Source organism: Peromyscus leucopus, chromosome 23 (genome assembly GCF_004664715.2).
Source record: "Peromyscus leucopus breed LL Stock chromosome 23, UCI_PerLeu_2.1, whole genome shotgun sequence".
NCBI lineage: Eukaryota > Metazoa > Chordata > Mammalia > Rodentia > Cricetidae > Peromyscus > Peromyscus leucopus.
The window spans coordinates 4,460,163-4,476,077 of record NC_051082.1 but is presented as its reverse complement, the minus strand read 5'-3'; the positions used below and the strand labels follow the sequence as shown (position 1 = coordinate 4,476,077).

Sequence of the window (15,915 nt, the reverse complement as noted above, 5' to 3'; positions counted from 1 at the left end):
TAAATCTTGTAAATTATAACCCCATTTTTGCACATGTTAGAATACTGCTTCTCAATACAGGTGAGGGGAACATTTGACGATGTGTGGGACAGACTGGGTTGTCACAACGAAGGGAAGAAGTGATAATTACATCTCATAGGTAAAAGCCAGGAATCCCATCCAGTCCCCTACAGTGCCCAGGGCACCCTGTACTACAACATGTGATTGGCATTGAGGGAGCCGATCCGGAGAGAGAGTGCCAGGCTTCCCAATGTTGCTGTCACCTGCAGAGTTAATTCCATGCCCTCCTTTTCCATCACCTGAGATCACCAAGGCTTTATCCAAGACCCACACGGTGGGTTCATTTTGGCAAACAAAGAGGGAACATCTCTCTGTGCAAAGCGTGGGCCGGAACCAGGCTGCTTGGGGTCAGGTCCCAGCTGCTCCCCATACAGAGTCCTTGAGCCTCGTGTTCTCATGCAGATGTAGGGTGGCTCAGACACGCCATGGAGGGATTTCAAAGAGTGAAGGACCTTGCACGTGAGGTCTTGGCGCAGATAAATCATCTCATAAATGTCTACTACTATTCTTGCGGCATGCCAACCTTGTCCCCATTCATTGCAGCCACGATTCACACACTGGTGTCTGCCTCCAGAATCCACGTCCTTCACCCTGACCTTGGCTGCTGGCAGACCTGAGTTCTCCCCAGAGAGATCAGTCCCACATAAATGAGGCTGCATGGAGGGCCGCCCATTACGTGCTCTGCTGGCTCTGTTCCCAGGCCAGCTAAGTTTCACACCCAACAGGCAGCTGGCTTGACCAGAGAGAAAGGAGACGTGTCTCCCAATGGCTTTTCCTCCCACGATGGAGTTTCTGTGCGGACTCAGGAAGCAAGGAGCAGGCTGTAATTAGGAAGCCTCCCCCGGGCTCCTCCAGGGGCCCGGGCACACCAGGCAACCTACCAGCAGCATCAAAGAGGGGCTGTGTCTTAGTCTTGGTCCAGGAGGCAGGTTTCCATGTCCACGTGGGTGTCTGCTGTTAACGCTCAGATTGCGGGGACCCCCAAAAGGCCACCAAAGAGACCAAATCTCACATGTAAAAGCCAAGAGCCTTTATTTCAAGCTCAGAGCTTGGGCTCTGTCCGATGCAGCGGTGAGAGCAGAGAACCCCAAGCCCAGGCGGGGTAGGGTTTTTATCATAGCAGAGGTTGGGGTGAGGGTATTTCCAGGGTCCAGGACCCTGATGGGCTGACATTTGCCTAGGGGTATAGGGGATGTTTGGATGCCAGGTATTTCCCCTTAGATGCAGGCCCTCCCTGGGTGGGGTCAGCTCACAGCTTCTCCTGGATCTGGGTGTTGCCTGCCTGTAAGCCTGCCACAGAAGCTGTGTCTAAGCCTGTCACGGCAGTTGTGTGGTCAAACTGTTTGGGGCTACCTCCCCCACATCTGCATTAGGGTTCAGTGAGACACTCTGGTTCCTATGGAAGTTCCTAATGCCTGGGAGCTTACGTCAGCCATGGAAAGGTGAGGGCAAGGGATGCTTATGACCCCATCATATCCCCCCACCCCATCCCCTGTCCCATCCCACATCCCAATCCCCCACCCCCGTGGAGCAAGGCAAAGTGCATCACCTCTCTGAGCCTTAGTTTCCCGGCATGCAAAAGAAACACGAAGCGGGTGGAGGTGTCCAGAAAATGTAATACAGGGCTGGGGTGCAGCTCAGTGGATCGGGTGCTTGCCCAATACACACAAGGCCATGTTCCATGTCAGCACCGAATGAAACTGGGTCTGGGTGGCACGGGCCTGTAACCCCAGCCCTTGGGAGGGAAGCAGGAGACTCACCAAGCAGTTCAAGGTCACCCCTGCTATACAGTGAGTCCAAGGCTAGCTTGGGCTCTATCGGACTATCTCAAAATACAAAATGAAGTATGTGGAGTATGCATGGGTGTTTGCCAAGGCGTGTTGGACCATTCCAGTTGTAATTACCACAGTTCAGAGCGTGGGTGGTGTAATCAGGTCACCCAGTCAGAGCGATCCAAGAATGCATCCCAGGCTTTCTGGGTTATAGGTTGCAAACTGGTAACCCGGAGAAGGTCACGTGCTCGTGCAGTCCAGGTTTTAGTGCTGGGGGATCCCAGGGCCTGCAGCATGCTAATTGTGCATGCTAACCCTGAGCTAAACCCTACCCTATATTTTATTTATCATCACAGGGTTCTATGGGGTTTTCAATTAGTTGCCTCCATTTTAAAAAAGATACATTTTGCATTAAAAAATGTGACTTATGGCTTCTTCGGAAACCTGGGTTACCTAGTGACTGGGACCCATGATCTGTCATGGTGACTTTTGGGCAAAGCTGAGTAGGAACCCATGAAGTGAGGCGGGTCCTCTCACTGACACAGCCCTCACCTGTCCCTGCTGTATCTCACCTACCTGAGGAGTTAAAGAGAGCTACCGAAGCCCCCCCGCCCCCGCCCCCGGGAGGAAGGTAGTGGCTCCTTCACAACTCAAGTCTCAGGTGTTAGAAGCTCTGGCTGAGGGTTTGGCCACGCCAAGTGCTGATTCTGGGCAAATCATTCTTCCATGCTGCCGAGATCATTCATAAAACAGAGACGAGAAAACCTTCTTTCCGCAGGTGTGCTATAGTGAACCCACATAATAGTACAAGAGCAGGTTTTCAAATGCAGGCAGACAAGAGTCCTGTGACGCCAGAGACTCCTCAATGTCAGGTCCCTTCCTGCAATTCAGTGCAGCAGAAAACTCAGTACATACATGCCATGTGATAGGTGGATGGGTGGGTGGAAGGTATATTCCAGTAGTCCTATGGCTAAGTACACAGTGGGTGCTCAATATGTGCATATTGAAGAAAAAGATGCATAATATGCATACGTATACATTAAATAATTAGCCAATGAATGATATCTGTCAGTATCCAGCATCCCTTAAATAACATTTATCCTGAATTTGTTTCTCCATCTCTAAGAGTAATTAAAATGAACACTTTCTAAACTTGGTACCATGTCTGTCCTGATGTCTGTCTGATTCTCAACCCCAATGAATAACATGTCCCCTTTACTCAAAGCTCATAAACAATATGAGTTACACTGTTAGTTGGCTATCCTCTGCTATAACAAGTACCTGAGACATATCAGTTTATAAAGATAAAAGGTCTGTTTGGCTCACAGTCTGTGGAAGTTCTGTTTCCAGTCTGTGGAAGGTTCACGATTAGCTTTGGTCCAAGTACATTCGGTCTATGTCCCCTTATTCTGTGAGGTAAAGAAGAATGAATGAGCCGGGTCGCGGTGGTGCACGCCTTTAATCCCAGCACTCAGGAGGCAGAGACAAGCAGATTCTTGAGTTCGAGGCCAGCCTGGTCTACAGAGCGAGATAGATCCAGGACAGGCACCAAAACTACACAAAGAAACCCTGTCTGGAAAAACCAAAAAAAAAAAAATAAATAAAAAATAAAAAAAAATAAATAAATAAATAAAAAAAAAAGAGCCAACGTCTCGGGAAAATCATAAGCATTTTCCTGCTGTGTGATGATCAGGATATTGGAGATGGTGTAAGACACGGAGCCAACTGTGCACCTCACACCTGACCCTCTGGACCCTGACTGGCACTAAATGGTGATCAGTGGACAACCAGCATGGCCCGGTCTGCTTGACAGCACACAGTGCACACCCAGCATCCCCCTGCCTCTGCGAGTCGCTTGTAAAGTGAGACCATTGATAACTTAGAATCCTTTGAGATTTTATTGATTTTTATTTTATATGCATGGGTGCTTCCCTTTGTGTGTGGCTGTGTGCCATGTGCCTGCCGTGCCCAGGGAGGCCAGAAGAGGGTATCGGATCACCTGGAACTGTAGTTACAGACAGTTAAGCCACCCTGTGGGGGCTGAGAATCGAACTCAGGTCTCGCGGAAGAGCAGCCAGCACACTTAACTGCGAAGCCATCCCTCCAGCCCCCCGTTGGTAACTTTTTAATTAAAAAAAAAAAAAAAAAAGTAATGCAGGAATGAAGCCCAGAGCAGGTGCTGTAGCCAGGTGCATCCATCCTTGATTGGCAGCTTTTTGTTCTGTTTTGCTTGTTTTTTTTTTTTTTTTTTTTTTTTTTTTTTTTTTTTTTTCCAGACAGGGTTTCTCTGTATCGTTTTAGTGCCTGTCCTGGATCTCACTCTGTAGACAGGCTGTCCTCGAACTCATTGAGATCCGCCTGCCTCTGCCTCCCGAGTGCTGGGATTAAAGGCGTGCGCCACCATCGCCTGGCCGATTGGTAGCTTTCTATGTTCGTAGGCACGTGCCACCCGGATGCGCCCACGGCTCTTGTGACGCCTGTCTCCTCCTCCACAGGGGCTGAAGATCAGCGTGCTCTGGACCCTGTACTACGGCGTCCTCAGTGCTTTTGCGCCCGTGTATAGTTGGATCCTGGTGCTCCGAGGCCTGGTGGGCTTCGGGATCGGAGGGGTGCCCCAGTCGTAAGTAAATACCCAGCTCTGCCCTACCAACCACCTTCTGTATGCACAGGTTCAGCCACCTGGGATTTAAAAATGCTCAGGGAGGAAGCGAACGGGTCGATCCTCCTCCCTGGTTACTAGTCACTGAAGAACGTACAACGGATGGCCGTTGGGTAGCGTTTGTCCTATGGTCTGTGCTGGCAGCAGCCGCAGCTTACAAGGGTGTGAGTGTGTCTATCGAATACCACGTCACTTCATAGGAGGGAGCTGAACAGCCCCAGGTTCAGGTGCCAGTACCCTGGAGATGAGGGGGATGGCTGGGCTGTGTGCCTTCATTGCCTTGGACTGTATGGGGATGGCTGTGCAGGGCTTCTAGAACCCGGAGTCACTGTAGGACAGGTGGCATTAACATCAGTATCCTCCAGCGTCTGCACAGCATCCAAAGGCCCTACAAGCAAAGTCCTAACAAAACAGACCCAACTTTGATGGTACAGTCAGCATCCACGCGTCATGGCTGCCAGCAGGGGTGTGTGTGCTGACGGGTCACAGAAGCTCCATTTTTCAGTGGAGGATCACTGAGACTCAGAACAACCCGCTACAACCTTTGGGTCAAGGCAATGTCTGTACGGGGTCCAGCTGTGAACTCTTGCAGGCAATGCTCCTGGCTGGTGCCGGCGGGGGGAGGGGGGGGAGCGAGCCCCTGGTTCAGCCGCCAGGCCTGAACTAATCTAGTGGCCCAGGGCACCACCCACCGCGGTCTGCCCCATGCACTTCTCTGCTGGCCGTGCATCCTGGTGTGACTGTGCCCATCGGAGAAGAGTCCCTCTAGGGCTTGGCCAGCCTCTCCCTGCAGACTTTCCCAAGGACAGCTGGAGGGATGGACCACAGGCCCTGCTATTGCTGCCGGTCTCAGGACTGCCTCGCGTGCCGATCCCCTGCCTCCTCTGCTGCCCAGTCTAAAATCCCCTCTCCTGCAGCATGAGCGATCACTGATGTAGCTGCTCCATGGGGGTGGGGGGGTGACCAGACCTCACAGCAGAGGGGTTCCATCCCTGGCCACCCTCCCCTTTACAGCCCAACGCTAGCGTGTGTGGCAGACCAGACCCCACTTTTACGACCCAGGATACTCTTGAGTAGGGAGAAGTGAGAAATATTAGTTAGAAAAGGATACCTAGAGGACGAGAGGAAAGACAGAAACACAGGATACCCTGGGAAGAGCCTGGATCCTTATCCACTGGCCCAGAACTTTATTCATAAGGGCTTTTTATAACAATGCCAAGGGGCGAGGCAAAAGACCTCCCCCTTGCTAGATACGACCAAGTGTAGACCCTTCCAAACACCTGGTACCCAGGCCCATGGTCCAATCATCCTCTTATGCAGCCCTGCTGGGTAAAGCAAGCTCGGATTTCACTAGGAAACCTCTGTGGACCCCAACAATAGTGCAAGTGCATATGCTTCACCGGGGAACACTGAGAGACATCCATGGCACCACCTGGGTGACCCAGTCACATTATGATGTCCCCACAGGCTCCCGACTGTTGGGGTCAGTTTCTCTCGCAGGCAAACAGAGGCTCCTGTGCTTGTTTCTCCCTCTCTTAAAATGTGGAGCCAAACGTTACCAGGCGGTAGCTGTTGCTTACGGTCCTGTGGGACTCCAGATGTAGTGACACACGCCTTGATGCCAGCACTTAGGAGGCAGAGGCAGACAGATCTCTATGAGTTTGAGCCCAGCCTGGTTTGTATACTAAGTTCTAGGCTTGCCAGGGCTCAAGAATGAGATCTTGTCTCAAAAAACAAACAATAAGAACAACAAAACCTGTCTTATGGGCTTCTTGAACTGTACTGGTACGAAAGCTTTCTCTCTGTAAGAGCCAAGACTCTGGAAGATGCTGAGGTCAAGGCCACACAAATCCACCCCATAGACTCTATGACAGCAACAAAGACCACTCCTATGTTAACCCTTTGACTTCTAGGACCAACTGTTCTTTCTAATGGGAACGCAGCCATCTAATGGCTGCTGGTTTTAAAAGCAGCTGCATGCTTCATTTTTGTGTGTTGTTTTCCAAGACAGGGTTTCTCTGTGTAGCCCTGGCTGTCCTGGATCTCACTCTGCAGACCAGGCTGGCCTTGAGCTTACAGAAATCCACCTGCTTCGCCTCCTGAGTGCTGGGATTAAAGGTGTGTGCCACTACCACCTGGTGCATGCTTCATTCTTAAAAAGTGCCATGCCCAAGCTGGTGCCTAGCCATCGCTCAGGCCACCAGTGCCAGGGTGGCACAGCATGGGATACATACATATGGCCCAAGGACTCTACAGTCATAAACCGCCTGCTAGGCCACCTTTGGGACAATCTGAAGACATGATCTCTAGAAAGGGCAGGTTCATCCTGAATCAGTGTGGTTGGATCATGGACTCTGCAACCCAGAAGACCTGTCAGGTCACTGATGTTTTTCTATATGTCAGTTTTATCAGCACCCACCCACTTGATGGGTCCTGAGAGCATTATAATACCACATATGAAGTGCCCAGGACGATGCCCGGGGGAGTTCTCCCTTCCTACCAAATATCCTCCTGGGCTACCACATAGACTCTGTCACATGCTGGGTCACTTCATATGAGGGACTCGATCACCCTGAGGTTTGCCTGCCTGGTCTGCCCTTGGTTTGACCCCTAGCACCATAAACAGAGTGTGGCCCCTCATTCCTGTGATCGGAGAACTGAGGAGTTGGAGGCAGGAGGATGGTAAGCTCAAAGTCATCCTCGGTTAAGTAAATCATTCCAAGGCCAGCTTGGGAGACTTACACCATGCTTCAGAACAAAGCAACACTTTCCTAAGAAGTCAGAGTCTGGCAAGCACCCAGCTTCCCAAGGCATGGATAAGAAAGTCACAGGGGGTGGGGGTGGATCATAGACGAAGTGGAGTGTGAAGGGCAGACTGACCACGTGGCTCTAACACCCGTGTTTAGCCTCCTGCCTGTGGCAGGTCAATGCCATCTGTCCACTCCTTCCCCGGGTCTGCCATATGGCTTCATCCAGGGCTCTGTAGAGCTGGCATCCGGCATGCTTTCCTGGAGTGGAAAAGCCTGATTTCACACTATTTAGGAATTAAAAACCACTGGAGCTCTAAGCAGAGGCCATTAACAGAGACACAGCCATAAATCTGGGCTGGCCGCAGCGAGTAACCAGATTGTGGCCCAGTTCCAGAGATGAGCCACTGGCCGCACAGCAGCGCCCCCTGGTGGCTGGAGGAACTGTCCTGCCTCAGGTCAAATGCCTTCCCAGGGATGCTCAGGGAGGCTAGAGCAGGGTTCCAGATGTCGGGAACAGATGTGCCGCACCCTGACCTTCTTTCTGCTCACAGATCCCCTGGAAACGACATAAAAGTGACAGGAATCTCTAGTGGAGCTCATAAGCAAGGAAAGGATGCTGTCCAACAACCAGAAATTTTGAGAAACTTCTGGAAGCCTGTGAATAAATGGAATTACAAGGCAGGGTAATTAGAACAAAGAGAGAACACACCCCATGCCAGCCACAGAGGATCACACGATGAAAAGGATTTCCAGACTCTGGGAGAAGTGGCATTCCCAGGGTCCCCAGTACAGGGAAGGACGAGAGGACACCAGGTGCTGGGAGACAAAACTTTTCCTGGGGACACAACACACATGTTGACACACCCCACATAGGAATCCCACTATGGACCAAAATACAGACGCCACCCAAGTCCTACTTGGTGAACCAGTGAGTTTTATTGGGGTTACTTACAGGAGCAGAAATGACTCAAAGTCAGCTGCATCACCAAGGCCCACCCCAGCATGGGTGAGAGCTCACCAAATCTAGGACCGTGGACCATACTGCACAGCTTGCAGGCAACTCAGCAAGTTGGAGCCTGTCCCTTCCTGGTGCCTCAATTGGTCTAAACCTCTTCCAAGCAGCTTGTTTCCTCTCAAGAGTGTTTTTTGCAGCTCAGCTTGGCTCTACTCCTCTGCGAGGGACTCTGACCTTTGATTGCTTACTGTGTCAGGGAGGGCCTTAGTGAGTCTGGTCAGTTTCAGGGACTTCCTGAAGCTACTTTGTTTACTTTCCTGCTTAAGGAGCTTCCCTGAAGGATGGAATGTTTCAATCGCTGAGGAAATGGTTACACAACACTCCGCCCCTTCCTCCAGCTCTTAGATTCTTTCTGGCCCCTCTTTCTAAATGATTCCTGAGCCTTGGAGGGGGTGAGTACAGATGTCCATCTATGGCTAAGACATAGGCCACCCTGCCACAGTAACACTCACTTGTTCTCAGGAGCTTCACCGGTGGTTATGAGTTGAGGCCGATAACAACTGTGATCTATGGATGTCAACACACACGTTTAGAAGGCAGTTTGGCAGGGACATCCCATCCATCTAGAAAAATCATAGAAGTTGCTTCCCCATTGGGTCCTATGACCTCCCCTCCCCAGGCCATGGGTTTTTGTCCTGGATGACAGCACCAGATGTGAGCTCTCTCTCATGGAGCGGGCCTTAAATGCAGTTGGAAGGCTGTTGGTTTCACCCACCATAGTTGAGCCGCCATTGCACAGGCAGGCACATCCTGCCTGGAATGGTGGTGTTTTAGCACGCAGGATCCACAGCCAATGTTGGGCAGCACATGTTCTGCCGTCGGACAGTTTCTCTGTGTAGCTTTGCTTTTCCTGACTCACTTGTAGTCCAGGCTGCCTCGCTCACAGAACCGCCTGGCTCGCCCCGATGCTGATAGCGCCCACCTTTTTCTGTCACTTTTGAAAGCCAGCCGACGGTGGGGAGTTTCCAGTCCAGTCCCAGCTTGATTTCTCCATGTCCTACAGTCAAAGCAATAGGGTCTTACTGTCTGGTTCTGGGATACAACCACCACCACCAGCAGCAGTGGCCTTCATGGCTAGCGACTCACAGGGAGGTAGCACACCCCAGCCATTGAGGTTGTCAGTCAATAACCTTATGGCATTTTGGAGTGTCCTTTTCCATCCAGGTAGGGCACCTTTTGGACTTAAACTTGGTAGTTATTGTTTTAACAACCTATATTTTCTCTCAATTAACCCAGCCCCGGTAGGGCTGTAAGGGGGGTAGAAGTACCCGGTTGTCTCTCCAATGGCTTCCCAAATCTGCCAAAACACTCAGAAGTCAGCATTCTGTCACCTCTATAACAATCTTTTCCAGAGGGCAGGCAGGGTAAGGCGGCATCCCAAACCGCCATCCCATAGCAAAGATAACCCTGGTGGGGCACCCTGAAAGTCTGTGGTTGGTCATCCGTTCTCAGGAAGAGTCAGGCGATCCCAGAAGTTCACAGCTAAGAAGATAGCAAGGTCAAACATCGGCGAGGTCTGGAGAGCGTGGGAAGGGTCCATCCATTTGTATCAGGTGCCTCCTCCACAGAGGGAGGCTGGGCACACAGAGGTGCTAAAGTCGATTAGCTCACGGTAACCCTCAGTCATTCGCTCTGAGCTGTTTTATTTCCACATCCTGGAGTTCTTCCACAGAGCCTCCCTGCCCGTCTCTATGCCTGACAAACTCAGGGGGCCTGACTCAATTTGCTCAGACCTACCCAGGACCAAGAGGGAGCGAGGCCATGCTTTCCCGGGGGCACCTGCTGGCTCCCTAGGACGGAGCTGCCCTGGAGTGGAACTGTGGATGTGGCATTAGCTGTTATCTCTCTGGTCACCATACCCGGCTGTTAGGGGGGTTCCTGGCTAGGTAGGCCATCTCCACCCCTGTGTAAACTTTCTCTCAAGGGAAATGGACCCTCCTTAGTCTCGGGGGATAATCACCCACCTGGGTCAGGCCTGGTGGGCTTCACCTGGACTGTTCTGTCACGAATGTCTCCCGAGAACTGCTCCACGGGCTTCCGGAACTGCTTCAACGCCTTCCCGTGACTCTTTAGCACACGATTTGACTTTCTATCGATTTTCTCCTTAGGAACTCCAGCTCAACACCAACCTTGCCACATTTGTCTTCGAGTAACCCAGACAGACCTCCTTCTCTGTTTTACCGTTTTTTAAAGAAAATCCCTCTTAGGTTATTTTCTCACTTATGGGCACTCTTTACATGACGGTCTAAGTCACTGAGATCTGCCAAAGCCTTTCCTACTTTATAAAGATCTTGTCCCACCAAAGGGCTCAGCAAAGCCTCCAAAGCTCCATACACATATGCCAAAAAAGGGGGGTCGGGGGGATTTATGTGCCCCAAGTCCCACAGCTAGTTAATGGCTGACCTGAGACTTACTACAACTTACTTACTCATTTATGCAACTCAAGAGCTGTTTTGTCTGTGAAGAATACAGGTAAAACCCCAAGCAAAATTACAGAAGAATTATGAAGCCACCTGAGAGGGCTTGGGCTCCTTAGCACTTCAGATGGAGTCATTTACATAAACCTAATTATGTCTTAATTAGACAGAACTCTTATCTAGTTATAAAGATAGCTCCCTTAAGTGCTTTGTTGGGAAACATTTAGGTGACAATATTTTCAGGTAGTTAGGTAATATTAAAAGTTTCCATTCATGCTAGGTGGTGGTGGTGCACACCTTTAGTCCCAGCACTCAGGAGGCAGAGCCAGGTGGATCTCTGTGAGTTCGAGGCCAGCCTGGTCTACAGAGCAAGTTCTAGGACAGGCTCCAAAACTACACAGAGAAACCCTGTCTCAAAAAAAAAAAAAAAAAAAAAAAAAGTTTCCATTTGTTTACAGTGACTTTGCCCAGCCAGAGCTCCTCAGAAAATCAGAAGAACGACATATTGGGATATAGTTTTAAAATAAGTCAACAGCCAGAATGTAATGCTAACAGCTGGTTTGCTGTTGCCAGACCACAATGCCACAGGTGGCGTAGGTTATAAAGAAAGGAGGTTTATCTCAGCTCATAGTCCAGGCTCAAGGCTAGGGGCTGCATCTGGTGGTGGCTGGCCACCTTGCTGGCAGTCACTGAGTTGGCTCAGACATAGTCTGGCAAGAGACAGGAGGCACACACATGTCCTCAGATCCCCTAACCAAACCTCCAAGATTCAGGGTGAACATGGTAACTCTCTCCTGTAATCTCGGAGTTGGGGGGAGGGAGAGCCAAGGAGGATCACCATGGGTCTGAGGCCAGTCTGGGCTACATAGTGAGTTCCAGGTTAGCAAGAACTAACATACCCCGAATAAAAGTCCGGGATTCAATTTTGGGACTGACCCTAACAATATTGTCTAACCCTGATCACCTCCCCTAGCCCTGAGTCCCCACCCCCAGACACCACAACTGGATCAGGTTGAGCGGGATGAGGATGAGGTGTCAATACATGAAACCCCAGGCGTGTGCGCCTGACACCCAAGCCACAACAATGTGAAGACGAATTACCTGTAAGGAGCCCTCTTCTCTGCCCCGCCCCTTCGTTCCTCCCCTTCCCCAAACACACATTGACTTTGGTGACGAGAGCCACCGTACAGAGTGTTCACTGCCGACACTGATGACACCTGAGAACCACAGGACAGCAGTGCGATGTGTCGTCACACAGAGTTTAGCTCAACCCCAACTAATTAGAAAACCCAGCTCAGGGAGGCTTGATCAAAGTCGGGTGCTCAGGAAGAGAAGGTGAGAATGAGCTGACGCCCGGCAGTCAGGGTTTACGACCAGGATTTAGTTAACTCGGTTCTGAGGTCGGGGGTTCAGCTGTATCAGTGGCACTTGCTTACGTTTTCAGTCAGCAGGTGGATTATATGACCTGATGATTATATGACCTGATGAACCTAGGAGGCTCCATCTGGCTCCACCCAGGCACAGCCACCTGGGATCCAAGACAGGAAGTCAAAGCCACGGAGTCTTCTGTAGCCTAAGTTCGCAGCCAGCAGTGGTGGGAATCAAACCCAGGGTGCGGGGAATCAAACCCAGGGCTTACAGCTGCTGACTGAGCCATGCAGCCCTGAAATCAACTCATGATGGGAAGGGCAGCAGAGCCAGGCTCCAGAGTAGCAGGGACAGCAGAGGGCTTCCGGGGGCTGCTCTCCCAGGCTGGTTGCAATTGAGTTCAAATCCAGACCCGGCTGATGCTGGACAGTGCCTGTGTAGGACAAATACTGCACGGAGCTGTGCACTTACAGAGTGAGATGAGCATGTTGCTCATGGAGCCTGCCCTACTTGGAGGACGATGCCAGAGGTGTGGAGCTTTTCCCCGTGGAAGGTTTCTGTCCTTTTAAAAGCAGGATAGAGAAGTCATAGTGAGATGCTGAGTAATCTCCTTTACGTCCATGGAGAGCTTAAAAGAGTTTGGTTGGGTGCAGAGAGATGGCTCTGTGGTTAAGAGTGCTCACTGCTCTTGGAGGGGAGTCAAGTCTAATTCTCAGCACCCATGTTAGATAGCTCATAATGACTGTAACTCTAGATCCAGAGGATCCAGTGCCCTCTTCTGGCCTATGAGGGCACTGCACATGTGCAAGACGTGCACATGCGCACACACATGCGCGTGCACACAACAAAAACAATTCTTTTTTTTTTAAATTGTAAAAATGTTAGATTTGGTGGCTTAGGATCTAGCTTAGTGGTAGAGCATTTGCCCAGCTTGCACATGGCCCTGAGCGCAATCTCCAGCATCAAAGGGAAAAACTGGATTCAAATATGATTTATGTGTATAGCATTTTACCTGCATGTGTGTATGTGCACCATGTGCATGCAATACCTGCAGAGGTCAGAAGAGGGCGTCTGATCCCCCCAGAACTGGAGTTGCAGGTGGTTGTAAACCACCGTGTGGGTGCTGGGAATTGAACTCTGGTCCTCTGAGCTCTTAACCACTAAACAATCTCCAGCCCCAAGATTTGCATTCTAATTTTTAAAGTGGAGTTAAATAGTGCTCTGTATCTATTATTACAAATGACATTTTGGGTTATAAAGTGCAAAAAAATGGACAAAAATCTCACTAAAGCTGCAAGTGTCCTTTCATGAGAATAAGCAAAATCCAGAGGGTGACCGTGAAACTGTAGCTTTTTATGTCCAGTAGGGGGAGCTGTGAGCATCCACAGAGCATCATTCAGGTCAAGTGACAGCTGGGAAGATATGCAGGTCCAGGGCACCTTCCAGGTGATTTAGTACACAGTGGAGGTCAGAGGACCCCTTGTAGGATTCAGCTCTCTCTTTCTACCATGTGGAGTTATAGAGATCAAACTCAGGTCACCGGAATTGGCAGCAGATACTTTTATCTGCTGATCCATCTCGCCCATCCCAAAAGTGCTCTTTCTTATATTAGGAAGTGATTAAAAGAAAGACAAATTAAAACCACAGTTTATCACCAATGCAGTCATGGTCAGTTCAAGTAGAAAGAGCCAGTAGCTACAGCTGGTGAGTTGAGGTTTTGTGGAGAACAAGATACTAGGAAATCTGAACATGTCCTGAATAGTCATCAGTGTCAAAATGATACCTTAGGGTGGAGACATCTGTCCCACACCAACTTCACCCATCTATGGAGACTGACATACCAGTGAGGGAGCAGGCTGGCATTGGACACCATGGATGCAACACCTGGGAGCAACTCAACCTCACCTCTGTGGTTGTCCCCAGGGATGCACAGACAGACATCAGGGACCAGGATGAGGGTGTCCCCCAGGACAAGAGGCCATATATGACACAGGGATAGCAACAGCTAACACAGCTGCCCTTAAACCCAAGACCAGACCTTCCCCAGATGCTGCGGCTACCATCGACCTCCATGGAAGCACGATGGAATCTGAGGATCGTTTGGGGGAAATGCAGGAGCCTGGGACCCTGTGTTCGAGAATCTGCTTCCAAAGGTCAAGAGATTCACACACTTCTAGAATGCAATGGTGCACGCAGGCAACGCAGTGCTCAGGAGGTGGAGGCAAGCGGATAGAGAGTTTGAAGGTAGCCTTGAGCCACCGTAAGAACCTGTTGGTTTTCTGACCTTAGCCATGATCCCAGGAAATTCTGACTTAGGATCATTATTGGAGGATGTGATTCAGAATCGGCCATCTTCCCACCCTGTCTTTTTGCTTGCCTAGGGTGACGCTGTACGCTGAGTTCCTTCCCATGAAAGCCAGAGCCAAGTGTATTTTGCTGATAGAGGTAAGGAGAAGGTGCCGGTCTCTGGGGAATGTTAACTGACTGGCAATCAGTTCTCGGATGTATGGAGCCACAGGACTGCAAAGGGGAGTTTCAGAAAACCGTGACAGACTCAATTGGCAAACATGTACATGGATATACAGTATATTCCCCCCCCTCCCTCCCCCTTCTCCCCGTCTTTCTTTCTTTAATTGGATCAGTGGTTCTCAACCTTCCTAAGGCTGCAACTCTTTAATACAGCTCCTCACATTTAGGTGACCCCCAACCATGAAATTATTTTTATTGCTACTTCATAACCATAATTTTGCTACTGTTATGATCGTAATATAAATATCTGATAGGTAACCCCGTGAAAGGGTCACTCGGCCCCCAGAGGGGTAGCGATCCACAAGTTGAGAACCGCTGATCTAGAACCTCACAAACATTGGGCAAGGGCTCCACCTCTGAGCCACCCCCCACCCCCACCTCCATACCCGGCCCTCTTTGGCCTTTTTATTTTGAGACGGAGTCTTGCTAAATTGCTCAGGCTGGCCGTGAACTCCCTGCCTTGCAGGGACGGTGGAAGCTGAGAGGTGTTCTCAGTGCCGGCCCCTCAGTCACGTGATCACACGGAGCATAGCTGTCTCTGTGCCCACTGACTCGGACCTCCTGACAGCTGCCTCTGATCCATCCGAGTGGCCGACTCCCAGCTGCCTGACACAGACGTGGACAGTCAGTTGTGTGAATCCTGCATCTATGTGCTTGTTTGTCAGACAGGCTTTCCCTAGGTAGCCCTGGGTTGCCTAGAGCCCGATCTGTGACTCAGACTGGCCTTGGACTGGAGGCAATCCTCCTGCCTCTACCTCCTTAATAGATGCCAGGCATTGACCGCCATCCCAGCTGGTTGTTTCAATGACAGAATGCGCCCGGGCCGGCTGCTCTCGAAATCGGGCTAACCCTGGTCACACTCGGTTCTCTCTGAGGCTTCCCAGGATCCAGCAACTAAAAAGCTGAGAGGGGTGGTGGCGCAGACCTGCAACCTCCAAACTCAGTGGGCGGAGGCAGGAGGATGGCTGCCAGTTCCAGGCCAGTCAGGACCACATAGCAAGACCCTGTCTCAGAAAAAAAAAAAAAAGTTTTAAGCTCATACCTGGTGTAGTGTCATGACTAATATCCATCCTAACCGGCCAGCATCCTTAACATGCCTGTCATTAGACCTTTTAATGGTGACTGATGGTTGACAACAGAAATGGATTGCGGCTCCTTTAAGTGAAGCAGGGGTGGGGGATGGGGGTGGAGAAAAGGAGGGTGGGAGGGGGTGGGTGCTAGGAAGGCTCTGGGCCCTTAGTGGGGTGGGCTTTAGCGTGGACGGTGCTGGCAGATAGTGTCCTGCCTGATACAACAGAGCAGTCTGAGGAGAAAGTCACCATAAAGTCCCCGATGAGCCTGGTGG

The 15,915-nt window shown here is 50.7% G+C and overlaps 1 protein-coding gene across 1 annotated transcript in view; it reads left to right on the top strand.

The window, feature by feature from the left end:
• The window catches only part of LOC114686978 (SV2 related protein), a 69,096-nt gene that overhangs the window by 36,680 nt on the left and 16,501 nt on the right, over positions 1–15,915 (top strand). Inside the window, 2 exon segments of the mRNA XM_028861683.2 lie at positions 4,328–4,452; positions 14,423–14,486. Of these exon segments, the coding sequence (XP_028717516.1) occupies positions 4,328–4,452; positions 14,423–14,486 (189 nt within the window).